The 24,044-nt window shown below is 38.1% G+C and overlaps 1 protein-coding gene across 1 annotated transcript; it reads right to left on the bottom strand.

Annotated features, from left to right (window-relative positions):
* Nucleotides 1-5,169: 5,169 nt before the first annotated feature.
* LOC145980098 (N-acetylneuraminate lyase B-like) lies at nucleotides 5,170-23,625 on the bottom strand. Its single transcript, XM_083113101.1, has 9 exons — nucleotides 23,476-23,625; nucleotides 18,361-18,419; nucleotides 17,254-17,330; nucleotides 15,669-15,814; nucleotides 13,983-14,151; nucleotides 12,160-12,305; nucleotides 9,264-9,435; nucleotides 7,608-7,771; nucleotides 5,170-5,263 (listed from the first exon to the last, which is right to left on the bottom strand). The coding sequence occupies exons 1-8, from the start codon at nucleotides 23,476-23,478 to the stop codon at nucleotides 7,623-7,625; spliced, it is 921 nt and encodes a 306-aa protein (XP_082969227.1). The 5' UTR covers nucleotides 23,479-23,625; the 3' UTR covers nucleotides 5,170-5,263; nucleotides 7,608-7,622.
* Between the last annotated feature and the right edge of the window lie 419 nt (nucleotides 23,626-24,044).

The following is a 24,044-nucleotide window of genomic DNA, read 5'->3' on the forward strand; positions in this document are numbered from 1 at the left end:
TTCAAAGTTTCTTGGCTGGTGACCTAAATTGTGTTCTGGTTTCGTATTTCAAAGTTTCTTGTTCCTCAAAGTTTGAGGGATCTTTTTATCGTTTGGAACGTAAGCACTGTGGAATCTTTCTTCTAACATCTTTCAGTTAAACATGTTAACGGACATCGTTCATAAATACTAACCGTTTTAAGAAAATATTCACACTTTATACTTAAATGTCCCGACAGTGGATTATATTTGTGCACATAATTTAATCCTGACTGGGTAAATTCCTCGAAGCGCCGCCTGGAGCCGTTCTAAGGACAAAGGACAATTTGTTTAAAAGATCATAGTCTTATCACCAGGATAACTTAACAACCAGGAAACATCATCTTTGGATGACAACACAACTGTCGGATTCATGGCAGGGTATATGCATAACGTACTGCTTCAGGGTCCCAGGTTGGTTTGAATCCTCGGTGTTTGCTTCCTCACTTACCTACCACCAGTGGCGTAGCATGGACATTTCGGGTGGGAACGCCAAGTCCGAAGGAAGGATCGGCCCTTTCTTGCTTAAAAATTTACTTATGATATTAGTCGCCACAGGTTTTATTTGCCTGAAGTCAGCTGGGTTTTCAATAAAACATCATCCATGCATGTTTTAGCTAGAAACTTAGATGCCTCACTATGCCGCAAATGTTTTGGACTCTGGTGTTTTATACCTTTCTGCATGACGAAAGTCATTAAAAACCTACCTGAATCACAAGTGCCTCTGCACAACCGCAGACGTCATTGTTGTGGGCGATCCAACTACTGATTGATTTGGTTTATTTTACTTCGCTTTTCTACCACTTTTGGTTAATTGCGAATATGAATATGAGTGCTGATATTGATGAAGGGACACTGACAAAGAACACCCGTGCTCACGCCGGGATTCGAACCAGGGACCTCTGTCGTCTTGTGGCACTGTGCAAAGCACAGTTGATGATCCAAATATCTTACACTCTACTGACGTAACAGTGCCGATTAGTAATTCAGACCACTGTTTATTACATCTTGAGAATGCTGATAAATATTTGAAAATAATTTTGTGCAGAGACCTTTCGATGTTAAGAGTTTTCAAATGAAAGCTAAACATTTCCATTGACACAATATTAAGCAGTTAGATAATAACGAAAAAATAATAACAATAAAAAATATTAGTTTTGCGGGTTAAGTGGTATAGCAGCCACAGGCTGAATTGCTACCACGAGGACTTCACCAACTTATTTCACAAAAACTATGTTGATCTATTAGTTTCTAATGCACATCGCTGTTCGTGCGATAAATTATACAATGCAGTGGCCATTAAGTAGCGGTATATTTGAGATTGGTAAAGTTACGTCAGACAATATTGCGTATTGTAGCACCACATAGCACGAGTTGCATGAGCGCGAAGAACCGGGTAGTAATTCTACCGCTGTCGTCTGCTTCAGAAGGCAGGAAGGGTCACATGAACCAATCACGGCAGACCTCTCTGCTCCGTACGCTGGCGTACGAGAGAGCATTTACGCGCGTGCTGTAGAGATCGAAGCTTTCCCTCCAGAAAGGCAGCAAGGAATATAGAGTCATTTACGCCGAACCTGCTCGGCGTCCGGCCAGGAAAGGCATTGAAAAAAAGATGCTAGAACGAGTGTTGAGAGTGGAGCGTTGCAAGCGGACCGCGAAAAATAGCTATTATAATGCAATGAAGGTCAAACATATATGAAATTAGTCACGTTTTACTTTATATTCACAGCATTTAAGCATTTTTGAAATTTTAAATCTGGGAACGCCGGGCGTACGGGCGTAATATAACGCTACGCCACTGCCTACCACTGATTAACCTATATATTGCAATAGTGACGAGTCTCCCTCATGGCGTAGTGGCAAAGTCGTCACCTTGTAGGGTAAGCGAAGGGTCCCGGGATCGATACTCGGTACGGAGGCAGTTTAAATTGTAGGACCAGTCTCGATTAGTCTCTCTGTGCATAAACTGGACTTAGACAAGCTCAAGATAACGTGTCTTCTAAGTTGAAAAATTCATACCGTTTCAGCATACCGTTTCGAAAACCCACATAAGAGTCTCTCTTCAATGATTGACAGTACAAGGGATCTTTCAGAATGAAGCGACAAGCGGCACGCGCATGTAGTTTGGGAACAAGCCAATCAACAACAACGTTTCACACACTAGCGGCATTACAAGTCGCCAAGATTTCGTTCGATTGGTGAAATCCTCAAGCGACACGCGACAAGTGACCGGGGGGGGGAGGGGGAGGAGATTTCACACCGAAGAGATAGTTACCTTGACGCGACACGTGTCGCATAGGAATTGCACCAATCGAACGCAGGCTTGTTTGGCCTGTCACGCCGCAACGGTGTGAAACGTTGCTGTTGATTGGCTCGTTTCCAAGCGAGATGTGTCGCGTGCTGTTTCGGTCTGAAATATCTCTCACAGTTTACACCGAAGAGAGAATCGACAAACGTCCTCTTCAGCCTACAAGCAAGCATTCGCCGCTCAGGTGTGAACAGACCTAGGCGACATGATGCACGGTATTGAGAAAATGGCCCAGTCGGAGCGACACACAAGTGACAGGCGACACGTGCAACTTTTCGTGTTGCTTCGGTAGGCTGCATTTATTTCTGATGGTTGGGTGTTTTTTGTGAATGTCCCTTCACCAATTTCGTCATATTATCACTCATTCTGATCTTCGCGATTAACCAAAAGTGACATATAAGCGAAGTAAAATGAACCAAATCAAGTTCATAGCTTGTCGAGAATAACGCGACTGTTACTTTTTTAAAGTAAAAAGTAAAGTGCTTCCCTGTGCTTTGCTCCACGCCAAGAAGGCGTATAGGGGGTGTGGGGTTAGGGCCCCATACTTTCTTAATTCGGCCGAATTGGGGAGCAGTGTGATCAGTATCCACTTTATACGACCAGTTTATATGACGCTCGGTGGGCGTCGGAGCCCCTTGAACAGGTTGAAAAAGCCCCGGTTCTCCCCCGTAGTCAGACGCCCTAACGAGTTTTTTATTTATTTATTTTTTGAGGAAAGCTTCCCCAATCACACTTCTTAATTCATATCATTTTCACTCAAATTTCTAGTGCAGGACTTTTCAGGACAGACAATCACAAACATCCACGTCCGAGCCGGGAGTCGAACCCTCTGGGATTGCAGCGCAGTGTGCTAACCACTCTGCCACGGAGGCCGACGCGAATGAGCTACGTGGCTAACTTTTTAAAATAATGGTAACCGTAATTGAGTTACTTTTGAGCAAACTGCAACCGTACCTCAGTTCCCTCCAAACACTGACAATGCTTGGTGGATGACACACCAGACCCATTAATTTCGAACAAAGATCCAGTGAAGGACCAAGAAACCAGGTCACACGCACGAACGTTCTCGCCAGTTGTGCTACAAGAATTTAAAATGCCGAGAGGGAAACTTGGGTCCTTCGAAACTTCTTCAGAGAGAAAAAAAGTAGTTGCTGATAATACTTGTAGGTCACGTTTCCTCTTGAAAGCCGGTGAGGGCAACTAGAATTTGGAGATACTGGGGTGCGGTGCATCAATTTGTCTTTAATTGAACTTCCCATACCAATTTCTTAGTAGCTGCGACATAGTATCCTACGAACGTGAAAAGATAGAGTCAATGAGATTTAATTTCGGGACCAAGGATTTTTTTTAATGGTATATATTCTTTTCTTTCTTCGGCAAACATTTCGAAGGGCAGTGCTGTTCTGCTTAAATATCACAAAGCAAAATGTCCATGGCTACCCTAATTCATTTTTCCTCATGTCCTACATGTTTTTAAGGAATAGAATTGAACTACACAAACTACTTAGTTAGGCATGAAAATATAGCCACTTTTGACTACATGCAGATTCAAAATAGCCCCAACCCGAATTTCTTTAAAATATGATTACTAGTACTTAGTCATTACTTTTAACATAAACAAAACTCTATATAAATTACAGGCATGTTCTCCAACAAATTTGCAAAGTTTGGTGGTGAACCCAGATGTTCGATTTGGATATAGTTTGTCCACACGTTTAAGGAAGTGTAAAATACGATAGAAAAGAGGTAGGTTTATATTTGTATCTTAATACTATAACTATTGTGAAATATGGGGGAAAATGATGTGAGGACAATGTGTATATACACATACATAGAAGAAAATTCAATTGGCTTAAAAGCTGTTAGCTCCAAAATAAAACAATGAATATCTCTCCTGAGAAAGGCTATTGGAAACTGTGGAAATATTGTGTTTAAAAATAAACAAGTGCCAAAAGTAATAAAATTGATTCATTGATTGCTTTATTTTACTTCGCTTTTTGTGCCACTTTTGGCTAATTTGCGAAGATGAGAATGAGTGATGATATGTTGAATTGATGAATGCACACTCACAAACATATACATGCCCAGGTCAGGATTCGAACCCGGGACCCCGAAAGTAATAAAAGTAAGTGGAAATTGATCACTTACATAATTTATTTTTAATAATATTGGCACATTCACAAAAAGTTAGCTATTCTTTAGTTACTATTTTGTCTGCAAATTAAAGAAACAAATCATGTTCACTTTCAAAAGATTCCTTATTCATTCGATGAAACATGAGGGTTAATAATTCCTGGAAAGATAAGATTTTTTGTTCTTTTAGTCTTTGTTTTAAGTCCACTTTATGCACAGATAGGCTAATTGGGGCTGGACTTACAGTGTAAGTGAAATCCCAACCATTATGCTCCCGCAGTGGGCATCTGAACCGGGACCTCTTGATTATAAAGCGACGATGTTATAACTACGGACACGTCATGAAAAACAAAGAGACATAGTCGTGTGTCTGTATCTAGGTGTAGACGATACACTTACGTTAACAAAGTGAATAGTTAGTCCCAATTGTAATACAATATACGTTTACTCTGAGAGGAGCGTTGTTTCAACCATACACAGAATTTTAAAGTTATTATTTTCTAACACCATTAAGTCTTGTTTACATGATATGAAAAACTCAATATGCTGACCAAGGCAGAAATTTATTTTATTATAAAACATAAACTAAACGTAACGTTTCAACCTTCTAGCAAGGTCTTCTTCAGACTATTGAGTTTTTCATATTATTTTCTATTGTAACAATGCCTGATGTTAGATTATTATTCTAAAAAGAAAAATACGAAGTCAAATCATTTAATAAACTTTTAACACCGTTACTTGCCAAAATTTTAATACATGTGTACAGGAATATACATTTATTCAACCACAGGTTACGACCAGCACCTGCAAAGAAAGATTGATTATGAATTAACACTAACATGAAAATACACATAGCACATGAACATTTCTTTAGGAAAGTTGTGAAGTGGGTTTACATGGTATAAAAATATTGCTTCCCCCTCTTTTCTTTAATAATTCATTCACTAAAGCTTCGGTTACAATTAGAGTCCGAGTTCTTATGCAATTATATATTTAGTCGTGTTATTCGTATTATTTAGACGTGTTTAGTCGTATGAAAATCTAAAATCTCAACGAGTTATACTAATAAGACTATTAATTTTTAATTTTACATACCTTAACATATTATAATACCTTCTACATGTTTGTAATGATTTCAATAAACTTAAATTTTGGGGATTTTTCTGTCGATAGTGTCTATGCAGTTGTGCGTGACATATTGTACTCCCAACCTTTTCTTCTAGGTATGTTCTTGTCTCAAGCCCTTTACTGCTAAAGCTGCTTCAACGACTTCAGTGGCAGAGTGGTTAGCACAGCGCGCTACAACGCCAGGAGTCCAGGGATCGAATCCCGGCCTGGGTGATCTTTGTGAGTGTCCCTTCATCATTTATGTTCGACCAGCCAAGTGGCAGAAAAGCCAATGAAAATAAGGCAATCAGTAAAAGCTGCAGCTGCTTCTTACGAACTAGTCTGAAGAGAGAAATGTCTGTAACATCTAATTTATGTACAGGGTGAGGCTCAAACGGGAAGATTTTTAAAAAATCACAAAAAATAGAGAGAGCAAATATTAGTTATTTTATGAACATGAATGTACTGTACATGAGTTGAAATTACTAGTGTACCTGAAAAATGTTCATTTTTTGAATATGGTGTCAGTAAGATGACGTCCTTGGTTTTGCACACATTTTTCCTGCCTGCTCTCGATGACTATGACCCAGATGAAGAAACACTCTTCCGGCAAGATGGTGCAACTAGCCATACTGCCAGAGTGTCTATGCAGTGGTGGTGATAAGGGGGGGGGGGTGGCAAGGGGGGCAGTTGCCCTTCCACTTTTCGGTATTTTTGCCTCAGCACTATGCTAAACCTTATCTGCAAAGGGAAATATATTTTCTTTGCCCTCCAATTAGGTTTGGCACCTTACCCCCCGGGTTTGGAACCCAATCGCCGCCACTGCGTCTATGGATGTGCTTAGACTCACATTTCCTGGTCGTCTCATCAGCAGATTCGGCGATATTCCGTGGCCTGCCCGTTCACCCAACTTGGCAGCTCCTATACTTTAATGCACATTTGCACATACCTATCTAAATGAAAAAATCATCGTGATTGCCAATAACAAAATCCCTCGTCCATCAGCGTGCGGACTCACTTTTTCTGGCGTCACACATTTCCGCCTATTCCCATTTGTATATTTGAATCATGAGCGTCGGGATGGGGGGGAAGGAGTCGAGCCCCTGGGAATTGGCAACGATCATTTCAAATTACAAAAGAAGCAGAAAGTTTTTAATTTTTATTCTTAATAACAGAAATAAAGTTAATTTCGTTAGCATTGGAACCGAATTAATTAAAAATTGCATTACATCGGAAAAAATTAGTGTAAAATACAAACCACGATATATTTACATATTCTACCATATAATCCAAAGAATAAATGGTCCCATAGTTTCCAAACTTAAAAAAAATCTAGTTTTACGTGAGAGGTTACACAACATAAGTTTTATGAGTAAAATTTCTCCGTAACTTGATCCTTTTCTTGATCGAGGTGGGCAAAAGTTTATAACAAAGTACAATAACTATGAATTTCAAGACACAAACTGAATGAAATGTAAAAACGTAACGATAATCAGTTGGTTGAATATTCACTCATCTCTTGGACTGCGTAGCGAATTCCCCCCATTTATAAGTAATAAATATAGAATATAATTGGTTTATTATTATTAGTTTGTAATACTCATTATTATAAAATATAATTTATAACCGTGGTAATAATTATTATTCTTGTAATTTCTACTAATCAAGTTTTATCAATTTGCTATTCCCCCCCCCTGCAAAAATTTCTGGCGACGCCCATGATCTGGACTCACTTTTCTTGAGTCGCCCTGGAGTCCAACACAATTGTGAAAAAATCTTAGGGGAGTGGATAATATTTTTTTAGGGTAGGATATTGAGTGTACGGATATATCACTGCATGTATCTTCAATAAAAAATGCATTTGCATGCAGATCATCGTTTTGTAATATGACAGGTTATCCTGCATATAGATCCAGGCGCCAGATCAGTGTTAGCCTACAAGGCAGTTTCCATCGTGTACACTACGAGGAAGTGAGGTTGACATTTGAGTGCACTTCGAACAGGCCACTCCTTTTCACTCTCCACTATGTCGGACACGTACCTCAAGATGGCTTACTTAATTTTTCAGCAACTTTAAAGCCACCAAATCCTGCCGAAGCTCTTGCAGCTTTTCTCCCGACAAGGGTTGCAAAGGTTCGCGAGGTGGTCCAAGGTCCAATGGAGTTAGAAGAGCCATGGCAGCTTTCATGCCCTCTATCCACGAGGCTGAAACACAAAATGCATATAAATTCTTGGTTACAACAGAGCACTTGAAACAAATCTTAAACAGGGACGGCTCATGATAAAATTAAATTGTTAAAAGGAAGAAACAAGCATGGAAAAGGTACGAAAAATAAAACAAAGGAGAAATGGAATGAATATGTTCAGAGAAGAAATGAAACAAAAGAAGCAGTTCGACAAGCAAAGAAAGAATCGTGGGAAGAGTTTGGGATAGAAATAGAGAAAAACTATGAAGGGAATAGTCGAAAGTTCTGTCAGAGAGCAAAAGCAATGAATGAAAAATATGGGAAGAGAATAATACTAATACTAATAATAATAATAATAATAATAATAATAATAAAATCGCCTTTATTGGAGCGGGCGTGTTTCGGCCTCTAGGGCCGTTCTTACAACAGACCCTTGTCTGGGAGATTAATACAATGGAATAAAGAGTATACATTGAGAAAAATATAAAAATAAAAACATGAAAAGGATTACATATCAATACAAATAAGAGCAATTAAATATATAGGTATATACGCGTATATGTATAGATAATGAAAAAGAATAACAGATTTACCTATAAATTGTTGAACATAGGTATCTAATGTTTGTTGCTTTTGTTTTAGTACATATACATATATATTCAGTAATCTGGAACAATGAAAAATATAATAATAATAATGAAGTGAAATAAAATAATGAAATTATAAGATTTATATGCACATAGTTGCCAAATGTTACAGTGAGTATTTTTATGAATGAAAAGTTGCTCGTGATTAAGTATTTCGCTGCCTTGCCAGTAGATACTGTTTGAGATTCTTTTTAAATAGCTTATGGCTGTTGATGGATGTTAGGGAGGTTGGGAAGGAATTCCATTCTTTAGTGGCAGTTACGGTAAATGATTTTCAGTAGGTGGTAGTATTATGTACTGGGACTGACAATAATTTGTTTCGTCGTGTTACATGTTCATGTCTGCTCGAATTTGTGTTCAGTTTTTCAAAGAGATATGCAGGCTGTTTGTTGCCTAGTACTTTAAAGTTAATAATTGGTATAGAAACATAGAAGACGAATCAGGAAAGATACAAACATATACTGAAGATATTCTGAAGACATGGAGTAAGTATTTCGAAAACACATTTAGAGATGAGAATGGGAAGATGAATGTAGAAGAGGATGGAAGAGATGAAATACGAATACAGATACGGCATGCACCAAGTTTAGTGGTGACATCTATTTTCACGTGGACCCCCCCCCCCCCCCAAAGGAGCTATCCAGGGGCCACTTCATCACTTGAAAATCTTCAATGGGAACAAGGGACTCGTAACACCTTGTATGTTTTCCTTCTTCTTTTATCCCTGCCAAGTGTTTTTATTTCAGTCGCATATTTTGACTGTGTTGTCTAAATAATAATAAAGCTTTGAATGGCGATATCTTCAGTCCCTCTGCCTACCCCTCGCTACGGACCTGTGTGTGGTAACAGTACCCGAATGCTTACCATTCTTTGTAATTGCCCTGACGGCTGCTGTTAGCGCATTCTGCGAGCGCTTGGCTTCCTCCATTCTCCCTTTCGTGGTGGCTTCAACAATATCGATGCAGGGTTTGGCCAACATGTTTAAAGTCGTTCCGATCGCCGAATCCCATCCCATTGCGTATGCGCCCATCATCAGCTGAAAATAATAAAAAAATAAGGTACAATTAGTCACAAAACACTGCTGGATTTATTTTAATCATCAAAACACTTACAGCGAAGAGATTACGGAGAGGCTATTCGGGATTAGATTTCATTTTCTCTTTTTCTTTTTATCTATGCTTCTCTTCTTTATCCCACCATCAATGTCTTCCTATTAATTTATTTCTACCATGCTTTATCCGCTCATTATCTCTCTTTCTGGCTTCACTCTTTCCAATTCGCATCTCTGTCATTCCTATGTTTATCGTGTTATAATCAGTGTCTTCCCGATGGCACGGTGGTAACGATGTCCCCTTGTAATCAAGTGGTACTGGGTTCGATTCTCGGCTGAGCATTGGCCAGATTTCACTTTAAACTGTATGTCTAGTCCACATTAGGCTATCTAAACAGAAGGTGGACTTCAAATAAACAGTAAAGTTAGCTGTTAAAAGTACCTGAATTACAGACAATCATTTGGAATTTTAACTTAGTTACATAAATTTTCATTTAATTTAAATATTAAAACATAGAGTAACTGGTTATTTACGAAGACTGGTTATGTTGTCCTTATTCCCATCTTTGACTTTTGTGCCCCAAACAGGGAATTAACTCAGGAACCTCCATGTCAATATAATAAACAAAAGTATAGTAAACATAATCAGAGGCGCCAAAAGAAAATTACCAATTGGGATCAAGTGTGTCCTTATGTGAGATATACTGACGTCATGTTTATGTGTCATCATAAGAAAGAAGCGTTTCAAGAGGAGAGAAAGGAAGAGATGTGAAAGAAGCAAGAGACGAGAGACAGAATGATTGTTTTGTATTTTTATTATTTTACGTCGCTTATCTGCCACTTTTGGCTAATCGCGGTAATGAGTAATGATTAGATAAAGTCGATGAAGGAGGGATTCGCAAAGAACACCGATGCCCAAGACTTTCGGTAATGAGATCGAAAAACGACCATTTAATACACTCATTCCTTGCTGGCAAAGAGAAAGGAGAAGAAATATAGCCACACACACACATACATATACGTATATATATATATATATATATATATATATATATATATATATATATATATATACATATATATATATATATATATACATACACACACACACATACACAAACCCAGACACATATGTATACATACAATCTATACCTATGCTTCAAAATTGGAAAAAATAAAAGTTGTTCAAAATGAATATTAGTGGGTGAGCATTCCAATCTAATTTTGAGCATTAATTTACCAGAGTTTTGCTTCAAGGTAGCTATTCAAAAATTACTCCAGAATATAAAAATAACTGTTATGTGATTACAAAATACAGTAATATCACTGAAATTCAAGGGAAACTTTGAATTTTGCATAGAGAAACTAGAGAGAAAAAGAGTTAGAGAGATGGGGGAAGAGAAGCGCCAGAGGAAAGAGAGAGAGAGAGAGAAATATAGGGGAATAAGAGTGATCAATTAGAGACAGAAAGAGAGAGAGAATATAGATGAAACTGCGACACAAAAAGAGAAGAAAATATATAAAAATAAATGATCAAGAAGGCACAAAGTGAACACAAACAAAGGCATACTAAAACTGAGAAAAGGACACCGAAATCTAGAAAGAACATTAAGATAAACAACACGAAAAAAGACAAACAGAGAGGGGAAGAAGAAGTAGGCCAGTTTCCCCCCCCCCTCCCATGTTATTGACCACCATAAGTGTAATATCTTGGATGGGCCAAATTACAATTGAGACTGTTTTACACGTAACTCAGTACTGAGTAATTCTGTTTTATACGTAGTAAATCATTGTAGGTTCCGGCAAAATATAATGTAAAAACGTGAGAATTAAACCTTATTTGTATGTAATGCATTTATACTTAATTCCGTTTTATACGTACTTATTTTCATAAAATACAGTGAATTTGTACATAACCAAGCTACAACAATGTCACAGAAGTGACAGCTTTCAGTTGCTACTGGTGACATGGAGAACAGAAAGAAGATAAGTTATACGCTTGACCAGAAAGTAAAATTTATACGGGAAGTGGGCGCTAATCCACACAAAACTATAACTGAAATAGTGGCAGAGTTAGTCATCGCTTATTCTGCACATTGCACAGCCATTAGTAAAAGAAATGCTATGTTGGACGATTTTTTTTTAATTAGGTAGTAAAACTCTACAGTGTCTACAGTAGTATTTCAGTGTCAAAGTGTTCACTAATAAAGTGGCAAATGTAATGCATTTAAGAATCTAACTTCCAGATTCGTTAATTCACCACTTTTAGACAGAAATAACCTGTATTACGATATCTTGTTCCTCTAGATAGATACAATTACAGTATTTTAATAATGATTGACATGACATGATATCTAAATCTGATTTGTAAGTAATTCTCAGTTATATGCATTACTTTATCTTCACCTTGACATACACATAACCCACGTTCAACTGTATTTACAAAGAGGTAAATGTGGTTTCATTTTGGGTTGAAAATTTTGCAGTTGATCTAGGTATAGCCTATGGTCGATGCAACAAGACTGGGTTTCATTCCTTTAAGTTTAAATAAGCGATTCTGCGTAATACGAGAGTTTTGGCAACCGAATCCACAACTGCATGCGCGTCTAACTCTAATTTAAAATACGCCGTAGACAAATACTGGAATATCAGCGGAACTGTTGGGCAGATAAATATGAAACGTGAGATGAGGAGAGTGGCGTCACTTACCTCGTCATTGCCCAGGAAGATCTGATAGGCGCCATTTTTCACTTGAAGACACCTGTTCCCGTCCTGCATGTCGTTGTGGGTGAACTTGGCACCGCAGAATGTTGGCACTTTATCGCCAGCGACCTCGAATAGTTCACTGATGCTTACTGCAAGAAAATGCAACGTATTAACATGAAATGCAGGTATTTTACAAAAACAGTAGCGTGCCTAGGAACTTGGTAAATTTCATGTCAACTTTGGAGAGGGGGGGATTGCGGCTTGTTCTCTTTTGATGTTTGTACAGTGGCGTGCCCAAGGGGGATGGGGGAGGTCATTAAAATATGCAAATGAGGCTGACCACTAGAAAAGGTACATACTCTCCCTCCTTTCTAAAATCCTCGGTGTGCTACTGTGTTTGAATATTGGATTTTTCCTATTGATTGATTGGGTTAGTGTTTTAAGTCCACTTTATGCACAGTAAGGCTAATCGGAACTGGGCCTGCAGTTTAAAGTGGGATCCGAACCACAATGTGCCTCCACCTTGTATCGAACCCGGAACCCCTTGATTACAAGGTGGCAACGCTACCACTGCGCCATAGAGGAGGCCCTATTTTAGGATGAATGGTGATTAGATGGAGATGATTAGAAACACTTCTCCCTCTGGTTTCTGCATCTCCCTCTTGTTACTAATTTTGCCCACCTGGGGGGAAATTATGTATAGCCTAATTGATATAATATCACTATGCTTCAAGAGTCGTTAGTGAAATCTGCCAAGTGTATTTTTTTCTTTAGTTTGAGCTTGGCTTTTTAGTCCACTTTATGCACGAAAAGGCTAATCGGGACAAGACCTACAGTTTATTAAGTGGGACCCGAACCACTATGTGCCTCCACAGGGTAATGAACCCAGGACCTTTTCAAGAAATATATTTGATTTTTATTATTATTTAGCTTCGCTTTCCTTCCACTTTTGACTAATCGCGACGACGAGGATGAGTGATGATATTATGTAATTGATGAAGGGACACTCACAAAGAACATCCATGCCCAAAGTGGTGATATTCGAACCAGGGAGCCCTGGCATCGTAGCGCGCTGTGCTAACCACTGCGCCAGTTAGTGTATGTGTGTGTGTAGTTAATTTATTAATTATATTTTAGAAACAAAATTATTACTTAAAATTTGGTATAAAAAGAATAATGTTGACGAATAAACAAGATAAACAAGGCTAACATTGATGAACAAGAGCGCCACAAGGAAGAAATTGCACACAGATACATTGGCGTCCGGAAGGGGGGCAAGGGGGGCCACGCCCCCCCCTGGAAAATGAATGTGTACCTAAAAATTATATATATTTCACACATAATTTCATTTCAATCACAGTAATTTATGTTAATTATTATAAATTCGTTGAAGAAACATGATAATTTCAGACTGAAATAGTATTTTTTGAGGGGGCATCACTATTTTGGAAGTAAAATATGTATCGTTTGCCCCCCTGAAAAAAATACCTTGCTTTCCCCTCCCTGGAAAAAATCCTGTGGACGTCCATGCACAGGTAAGTCATTTAAAGATTATATTCTTCTTTAATCTTGCTAATATTGATGACAATTTTGAAATCACCCCATTCAAGAAGAGGTCTCAAATTACCACATATATTTGTTATTCAACAATCATAATTGCAAACCTAAAATTTTAATATCACTAACAACATAACTTTCAATATTCTCGACACTGTTAATTGTACTGAAATTAATAACTTTCTTTTTCTATTCTCATTTTCAACACTTGTAAAGGAAACAGAAGGAAATAAACAAGCAAACTCCTGTAACGTCTAAATATACTTAACAGTTAATTCCAGTGAATCCCGGTAGGTGGTAGTAGAAGAGCGGCGTGTTGGGGGCTGCGTCGCTCACAAATTTCAAGTAATCTGCAACTTGGTTCGGATTCGCGGGACGATAAAACAGATCAGGCAGACACAGCAGGGCATCCACATCCAGGCTCTCAGCATGTCGAGCCTTTACAACAGGAAACGAAAAGCTTTTAGAACATACCATTTTCTCATACTTCATAATTTTAACTAGTGTACAGAAAACGGTTAAAATCTATATATTATATAAAAAAATATGTGTGTGGGTGTGTGGGTATGTTTGTTCCGGCATAACTCTCGAACGCCTTGAGCGATTTCAACCAAACTTGGTACACATATCACTTACAATCTGGAAAGAAATACTGTCGGGGGTAAGGCACCCCTGGCAACTCTAAGGGTGGGAACAGGGTGGCATGTAAAAATAATCGAAAACGACCGATATTAGTGTGGAATCCATAGTTTTCGGGGTCGCTCAGATGAATAGTGACACTCCCAATACCGTTCAACTCAAATACACCTCTGGCACCCCTAGGGGTGGGGGAGGGAAGGTGGTGACATGTAAAAATAATTAAAAACGACCGATATTAGTGTGGAATCCATAGTTTTCGGGGTCGCTAAGATGAAATTGACACTCCCAATACCGTTCAACTCCAAGATACCTCTGGCACCCCTAGGGGTGGGGGTGGGAAGGGTTGACATGTAAAAATAATCGAAAACGACCGATATTAGTGTGGAATTCATAGTTTTCTGTGTCGCTAAGATGAATAGTGACACTCCCAATACCGTTCAATTCCAAGACATCCATGGCACCCCCAGGGGTGGGGTGGGAAGGGGGTGACATGTAAAAATAATTAAAAAACGACCGATATTAGTGTGGAATCCATAGTTTTCGGGGTCGCTAAGATGAAAGTGACACTCCCAATACCGTTCAACTCCAAGACACCTCTGGTACCCCTAGGGGTGGGGGTGGGAAGGGGTTGACATGTAAAAATAATCGAAAACCACCGATATTAGTGTGGAATTCATAGTTTTCTGGGTCGCTAAGATGAATAGTGACACTCTTAATACCGTTCAACTCCAAGACACCCCTGGCACCCCTAGGGGTAAGGTGGGAAGGGGGTGACATGTAAAAATAATCGAAAACGACCGATATTAGTGTGGAATCCATAGTTTTCGGGGTCGCTAAGATGAATAGTGACACTCCCAATGCCGTTCAACTGCAAGTTCATTTTACACTATAGTTAGAATTCATCATTTTCCTGTCTAATAGGAGATTGGGATAAATAAATACCTGGGCAATCAGTTAGTTATATATAAATATTAGAGTCTTTTGAAAGTTAACCTTTAAAAATACCGAGTTGCAGTAACTTTGTTCAAAAAGTAATCAAGTTACTTCATTTTAGATATACTGTAATTAGTTTATGGAACTATTCCTCAGAAGTCACGTGATCATATTTATATTAATTTCCTTCTTACATCAGATGGAGATAAGTAGCATATGCATTTTGGAATATTTTACGTAGCTTTCCAGGACGACAATGAAAAATAAATTCCCGAGAAGGATGAAGGGATAATAAACATGCTGAAACATCAATGCTTCATCCAGGGTTCAAACTCAGTACCCCTGACTTACATTTATGGAACAGCAAAGAAAGCAAATCTTACCAGCTCCCTGACGTTCTTCAAACAGGTCCCCCCAACCTGAACCATAATGGTCAGTTTAAGCTCTCTGACTGCCTTGACCCAGGCTTCAGTGACTAGCTTCCTTTCATCCACGTTCATGGCCATCCCCTCGCCAGTAGTTCCATTTACTGAAACAAAAAGGCAACACTAAAATGCAAAGAACATCAAACATTTAGTTAATATAAAACTAAACACTGATGAACTCAAATGTACAAAACATCTCGAGCCTTAAGTAAAATCTACGACTAGAGTTGACGAGCTGTATCTTTGCGGGTGAACCCTGCCCAAACCCGGCTGCGCAGTAGCAAGGGGGAGGAGCTAGCGGCTGCGCGTCATTATTCTTGCGTTCTGTGCTTGTTATCGACCTCTCAAAGGGCGAGTAGGTGGCAACTACATAAACGTATCTCTCTCACACTCTGCGCGGAGTAGCCAAGGCCACCCGCAAAGATACAGCTCGTCAACTCTAACAATAAAGAAGTCACTTATGATAAGTAGACCTGAGCCGATATTCTTACCGATTCACACCGATACCGACACTTATTATAACAATTTATTGAGATGTTCAAAATATTGATTAATATTGTTGTTCAAATCTGTAAGGATGGAAAAGATTGGATTGATCTTGACCAGGATAGGGGAAGATTGAAGGTTTGTGTTGCCGCAGCCATAAACCTTCGGGTTTAAGAAGGCTAGAGAGTTTCGGTAGTTAGTTAGTTGGTTCAAAATATTGATAAATATTAGTAAGTTAGCAATCCATTCCAATTATAACTATCAATTTACCAGAGTTTTGCTTTAAAATATTTTAAAAAAGTACATCACAAAATTAAAATACCTGTTATGAAATCACAATTTTGTTCCAAAAGTAGGCTTACCATATTTTTTTGGGTCCAATCCAGGACATATTGGCGATCAACTCGTTACTGCTGAATTTCAGTTTTTTTTACAAAAAATAAATTGAATACTTAAAAGCCTTAACATTTTATTGGAACGTTAAACTATAAATTCTGCAAGAAAAAAATATTAACATTATTTTCTAAAATCAATAAATTAATTTTCAAATGTTAAATTGAATAATAAATTTTCTGATGTTTAGGAAACCTCTCTGTTCTAGGTAACATTATCTGTTGGTTGACTCAGTTGCACTTTTCACTAGACATGACTTTTTCAGAAATGGCTTGTTTGTTTTAAATTCTGGTCGTGAATATTCAATACCGGTAGCTATTTTCATGTTCAGATTCTCAAAACCCCGAACATCACCCCGGACAGCACTAAAAAACCAGGACTGTCCGCGCTAATCCCGGACGTATGGTAAGGCTACACAAAAGCAATGAAAACCTCGACTCTTGCACTACGCGAAATAATACCATTGATAGTGTTGCAATAAATTTATACAAGTTTATAAAAATATTACTGCAATTATGCAATTATAGAATTATAATTCGGATCAGCCTGTTGGGCTCTATCAATAAATAAATAATAATTCTGCATATTTATGTCTTGATCCAAAGGAAAATGCAACTCCAGTTCGACAGCATTTATTTGTAAAAGTAACAAGGTTGAAGCTTACCTAGAACAGCCTTTATTCCAGATTCTGCTAGGAACTTTGCATAAGGCTGAATGGCATTGAGCTTCAGCGATCGGGAGCTATAATGGTGAGAAGAAAATAAGATGAGTATCACATGTGTCTGCATTCCAGGAGTTCGGACCATGGGCGGAGTTTGAGCTTTTGCTTTGGGACGTCAGACTCTGGGAGAAGCATATGATATTATAAACTAGGGGATATTCAATAACCCTCAATTATTGAATATCCTCTAGTTTATAACGGGTCCGGAGGCCTTCCCCCGGAAATTAAAAGAACAACTTAAAATCACTGAGTTTTATGCCTTTTAGATTTGAAAATGTTAAATTTCCTCGCTTAAGTAAACAAACATTAATTAGTATATTGGTTGTCAGTTTTAAAAGAAGCAAAACAGTACGATTATGGCATTTCATTATTTTTTATTGATACAATACTCGTATTACTTTAAAAAAGTTACGGAGTAAGCTTTAGAAATTTTAGAAAAATTAAATTGAAAAGTTATTTTGATGCCTCAGCAGTAACTGTTGACTCAACACAAAGTCATTTTACGTTTTTCTTTCTTCAAACTGTACACATCAATCAAATTGTCTAAGACCCGCTATTGCGGCGCAATTACCGCACATGCCAAACGTCAAGATTTGCGGTATGGCTTCATAACAAAAATGTAGTAACTGAACTTAATCATGTGTTATATTTTAGTATATGGTTCGGACCCACAGCATCACAGTTGTAAAATGCAATATTTTTAGCTTTACATTTTTCTATATTCATTTCCCATCACCTCAAAAAATCCAGGGGTGTAAGTGGGGTGACCCTTCCACGTAATACACTCAATTGTCAACCTGACCATATAATCGCATGGAAAAAGCCTCGGAAAGGCTTAATTGTACAAAAAAGCGCATTGATAAAGTCATTAGGGTTCGTTTGTCAAGAAAATTCTCGGACACGAAAGTGTCCGACGAGCTTGTATAATTTCCACCTTGCTCAGACCGCGGTTCCTTATTCAGTGTGTCTGACTGGGTTCTTATCGGAACTCGGTTAAAGTGCTGTGAATATATTCATTTCTAAGATCATAAGGCTTTTTTGAAAACTCACCTGTCGTTTGTAAATGGCGTGAACACTGGAGCCATCAAACCCTTGAACGTAAATTTCTTCTGCAAGATAATATAAATGAATAATGAGTAAAGAAAACAACATATTTTTCAGCTAATATTGTTGAATGAATTACACTGCATAGGATAATAACAAGAATTAACTAGTACGTTTGTTTTTGGCCTCACCGATGGCGCAGTGGTAACGTCGTTGCCTTATAATCAAGGGGCCCCGTGTTCGATTTCCGTTGGTGGCACACTTTTAAACTGTATTTCCAATCCCAATTAGCCTTACTGTGCATAAAGTGGACTAAAAACACCAAATCAACCAGTACTTTTTCTTTTGTCTTTTGGACGTGTTGGAAATCTGCTACAACCAGTGAAGTACGTAGAAACGAAAGGTGACAAATTTTTCAAATTTGTTCTTCAATTTTATCTAGGGATGGTACCGACCTTGTAATAATAGAGGTGAGAACGAAACTTCTGTAAACTCAAGTCGTGACCAAGACTTTGGTATGATATTTGAAAAAAAAATTACTTGAATCAAAGTTACTTTACTATTCGATACCATACATATGAAGCGGGCTATTAAGAGATAGGTTACATTCTGTTTATAGTAATTTCAAAATCAAGCCTGTGCAATTTGTGCTCCATGGTTGTACATATTCAGCGTCGAAACGAGACGTTAAACTTGAAAGCTTTATGAAGAGAAGTTGTGTGCCTTAATCGCTTCTACATGATGTGATAGTTTGTGTAGTTGTTTACAGGCTACTATATATTTTCAGACTAGAAGCGAGATAAGCATTTACATCAAGTCTCGTCTCGACACTATCTTCGTTCGAAAATATTGGGTGTCCCAGTTAAAAGTATCCCGGCTCAAAGGCTATATTGTTCCCATAAAATGGAATAATCCATTGTAACGTGAACTGTGGTAGGTTCTCAAGGTCATCAGCACACACACACACACAAACACTTAATTTCTTCTCATGATCCTTGGCATGTAACTGTTGATCGGAGCCGGGCTATTATTAACTGGGACACCCTGTACATTGAAATAGTTTTTCAATGAAGTGTCATGAAAACTTGGATCCTTTATATTCATGCGGCCAAATCATAAATACGAAGGTTTCCGATATCAACACATGATGGCTGCTCATTAGAAAGACGAACACTACGATTTCTCAAACAGTAATAATTCTTTCTGAGTTAGCACTCACTGGAAAGACAAGGCATATATGTTATTCTTATATTTATTCACACACACACACACAGACACACACACTACACAATTTTGGAGAAGGGAGAGTTTGCTCCTTAAATTTTTAACATTGTATTCGATCTGTTCCCCATTTTTGAACTTGGAACATGCCTGATATCCTACATCACTACATAATTTAACCTGGATTTAGAAACAAGCCACATAATTTAGTGAAACAAACCAAAGAATCGATGCAATAACTGGCGCCACGCCAAGAATCCTGCAGTAGACAACACGTATCTTGTTTATCATTCAAGTGTGTTTGTATCACTAGGAGAGCCCGTTATCTCGTATCCTAAAAGACCTTGAGAGAAATGAGAATATAAACCAGAAAATTCATCGCAAGGGTTCTAGAATGAAGACAGTAATTGAAATCTCGATTTCAGTAAAGGCAATGCTCAATTAATATGATGGATCTCAACATAAGCGGATCTAGAATTTTTGCCTGGGTGGGAGGGGCACAAAATATGCTGTAAGGTTAGGCTATATAATATTCACCTCAAGACGATTACAAGGGTTAGTTTTATGTTCAGGTTTTAGTCAAATAAACTAATCGGGATTGGGCCTTCAAAGTGGAATTCGAATAACTAACTTCACCAGGAAACGAACCCAGGACCCTTTGATCATAAGATGGTAGCTTTAGTAGATTTTTGTGAAATGGAAATAGTTGTAATGTAATGATTACAGAAAGAAATAGATGAGCTCGAGATTTCATTTCTTCAGGAGAAACTGTCACAAACTTTGGAAACATTTGACCTAGAATACTTTTAATTAACAAGTTTCGAATAAGATATCCGGTATCGACTTATTTATAACTGCCTAATAATCCCCGTTAATGTATTTGTGCTGAACTTCGTTTATTCTTTTACAATCTGGAAAAGGATTGCTCGAAATATTTTGATCGTTACTATCTTTTAAAATTATAATTAGTCATTCCTTTTTGGAGGGATACGTGCTCCTTTGCCCCTCCCACTAAATCCGCCAACGGATCTCAACCATTTTATTTCACACCCGGCATCATTGCGAGAATATACTTTACGATAATGGCAAATTGTTCCCTGTTTTAAATAGGTTAACTTCCTGTGTTTTGTTTTTCTATTATTCGTACAGCATAATATTGTGAATTTTTGCCACTTACAAAATAGTGTAAGGTCGCTATGGTAAACATTAGAACATCGACTAATAAAAATGACTAGTTTAATGGAGTACTTGAGACGGAGTAGTACTATCTAAAAAAACTATCCAAGTATTCAGAACTTATGCATTTTGCATCTGGGTTCAACAAAAGAATCTTATGGAAGTTAGACGCGTGCGCACACACACTCTCTCTCTCTCTCTCACACACAGTATCCTTAAGTTGGGCATATTGATATCATGTTTACATCATGATAAAAAATAAACATTCAGTTCTAAAGATAGAAAGGACAGGGATAAAAGATCGATAGAGAATGAGAGAAAGGAAGAGACATATCAAGAGAGAGAAAGAGGAGAGAGATATGAAGCGGGGGCGAGAGAGGAAGGTATACATTAGCAAGAGGAAAAGAAAAAGATAAAATGCATAAGCCAGACAGGGAGAGAGAAAGAAATAAGAAAAAGCGAGGCAGAGGTAGAGAGAGAAAGGAAGAAAGAAGGAAGGCAGACACGCACAGAGAGAGAGAGAGAATAAGAAATAAAAATGAGGCAGAAAAAACGGGAGGGGAAAGATATAAATGAGAGAAAGTAAACACAACAAATAAAAATACGTTAAAACTGAGGAAAGGAGATAAAACAAAAGAAAAAAAAGAGTTAAAATGAAACAATGTAAGGTTAGTGGACAATTTATTATTCTGGAAGGCCCTCTTCAGAGGCGTCTCGTGAACGCATGCGGTGAATGCTGCGCATGCGTCAATTGTGGGAAAAAGGAAAGCTTGCTCTGCGACGACATTCATGAGCATTTTTACATTCTAATTTCTTCATATAGGAGAAGTATTTACTTTACACGAGAGCGCTGAACTAAGCTTATATTACGTTTCTTGGATCTGAAGTGAAAGAAAGTAATAATTCTTTTCCCACAATTGCCGCATGCGTCACTTCAGACCCAAGAAATGTAATTTAAGCTTAGTTCAGAGCTCTGGTGTAAAATAAATACTTCTCCTATATGAAGAAATTAGAATGTAGAAATGCTCATGAATGTCGTCGCAGAGCCAGCTGTCCTTTTTCCCACAATTGACGCATGCTCAGCATTCACTGCATGCGTTTACGAGATGCCTCTGGCTCTCTTTGTTGGCGCCCACCCTGACAGCGCGAGACTTCCTGGTGTGGGTGGTGGGTGGGGCCAGGTCATCAAAAATTGATATTTGAATTGTTATTACGAGAACCAAATATGGAAACTTTCAATCACATTCACCATTATCTGCATACTTTCATTTTTTTTACCACGAAATTTCCCAATTACATTTTGACAGACTGGGTCGCCAGGTGAGCCAGCCTGATTTTGGGCGAGCTATGGCCCACCCTTCACGCACACACACAGTCAGTAACAGCACACTTTAATAAAAATATATCTTGTTTATCTGTAGCACGAACTTATTTCAGATGAATATACTGACCCCTCCCCCCCCCCTTCTCAGCTGAAACGTTAACTCATGTTCGAATTTTTATCATAGCCTACAGTGCTGTTTTGGGAATTTAACCGACTTTTCTTAATGTTTCAGTACTAATCGAAATTAGTGTCGCGAATCGCAAACACGACTGTAACTGACGTTTTGCACCCTGGATGGGCGGATTCATGTAAGAGTTTTCCCAACAATATCAATTAATGTTGCCACTCTGTTTTTCATTTTCATCCATCCTCTAATAAATGGGATACCTGACCGTAAAGGCGGTCGGAGCGTGGTGCTAATCTCATTGCCTCCACAAATAGTCGAGCGTGTAGATGTCCACAACCAAGGCATGTTGCAATGTTCAGGAGGTAAGTTTACTTTCTATTTGCTGTCAAACATTGATGTATGGAGTTTTCGAAGCGCTTAATGTAACCATGGAATATTTAAATAAATAATTTGGATTGCTAATTGCATTTTTATGTGATTCTAAGTCTACGTTGTTTTCTTTTTCAACTGAATTTTGCTATTGAATCGCATTTTCGAAACCAATAGAAAGTTTTGGAGCCTGTTATGCATTTGTCGTCAACTGGCGTATTATAAGAATCGTAGGCCAGTTTCGAACACTGTACTTTAACCCTGAAAAGATCTGACGAACTTTTGTTTAGCACACTCGAAAAGGAAAACATATTTACATATAAGTAGTATTATCTCCATTCCTTGCGAAAAGTGGGCTGTAGTATGTCATACTCAGTTTGAGTGCTGTATTGTTGACCTCGACTCAGTACGCTACGGCTCCAGGAGTCCTGGGTTCGAATCCTGGCCCGGGTATGACTGCTCTTTGTGAACGTAGCTTTACCAAATATCATAATATCTTCGCGATTAGCCAAAGTGGCAGAAAAGCTAGGTAAAATAAACAACTGAGTGCTGTATTTTACAATGTTTTCGTGTGTTACTTCTTCCTTTATCAAATCTGACTAATGAAGAGAAAGAGAACCATATCGCCCCCTCTGGACACACTATTGTGAGCAAAGATGAATATTTATACACTGTTGCAATAAACGTAGTAGTGCAAATATAGACTTTAACTGTACGTCTATAATCTGCATTTTAAGACCATTTTAAAAATCACGTGAACTACGGTACGCATTACTGTAGTCATGTAGTGTATTTATATCAGTCTGATGAACTTTGTAATCTTAACAAGATAATGGATATAAGATTATTTACCACACAAAAGCAGACAAGTTTGCAGTCTTAAAAAAAACGTAATTTTACTTACCATGTTGCTGAAGAGAAGAAAGTTGTTTATCAACCTGTTTATCTGACAGACTCGAGTGAGAAAGAACGCAAAGTAGCACTGTAGCAACTAGCAGAAGGTTTTACCGGCTTTATCAGGACAACGCTTCTTATTGGTAGGCTGCTTGCCAGTTACTAGTGAGGAGGCTGCAGTTCACACAGTAGACTTTGCATGCAGATACAACAGGAAGGATATTCACTTTTGTAATTTGACTTTTACAGGGCGTTGGAACGTTTATTCCAGGCCCGTAGCTAGAATTGATCTCCAGGGAGGGGGGCTTTGTAAAGCAAGTCCAATTTTCAAAAGTTTAACAGTATTAAATGAAGGTAAACTATGTGGGGGGGGGGTCATTAGGTTATATGAAATTTAGAAATATCATACAAATACAAAATTTTTTCTATATCTTTTAAAACGTCGTTTTATTATAAGTGTTGACTGCTACTGAAATCATTCCTTACTGCACACTCCATACTACTTTTGATGTTACAGATATTTACATCACACAAGAAAAATGCACAATATTCAATCATAGTGCCTACAGTACAAGCCAC

The sequence above is a fragment of the Lepisma saccharinum genome, chromosome 27 (genome assembly GCF_977018435.1).
Source record: "Lepisma saccharinum chromosome 27, izLepSacc3.1, whole genome shotgun sequence".
NCBI lineage: Eukaryota > Metazoa > Arthropoda > Insecta > Zygentoma > Lepismatidae > Lepisma > Lepisma saccharinum.

Excerpts from the sequence above, each read along its gene's own strand:
- LOC145980098 (XM_083113101.1), bottom strand. Across the intron at positions 15,815-17,253 it reads TGGAATAAAGGCTGTTCTAG|TAAATGGAACTACTGGCGAG; the intron begins GTAAGCTTCAAC and ends TTTTTGTTTCAG. Across the intron at positions 12,306-13,982 it reads GGGATTCACTGGAATTAACT|TAAGCATCAGTGAACTATTC; the intron begins GTTAAGTATATT and ends ATTTTCTTGCAG.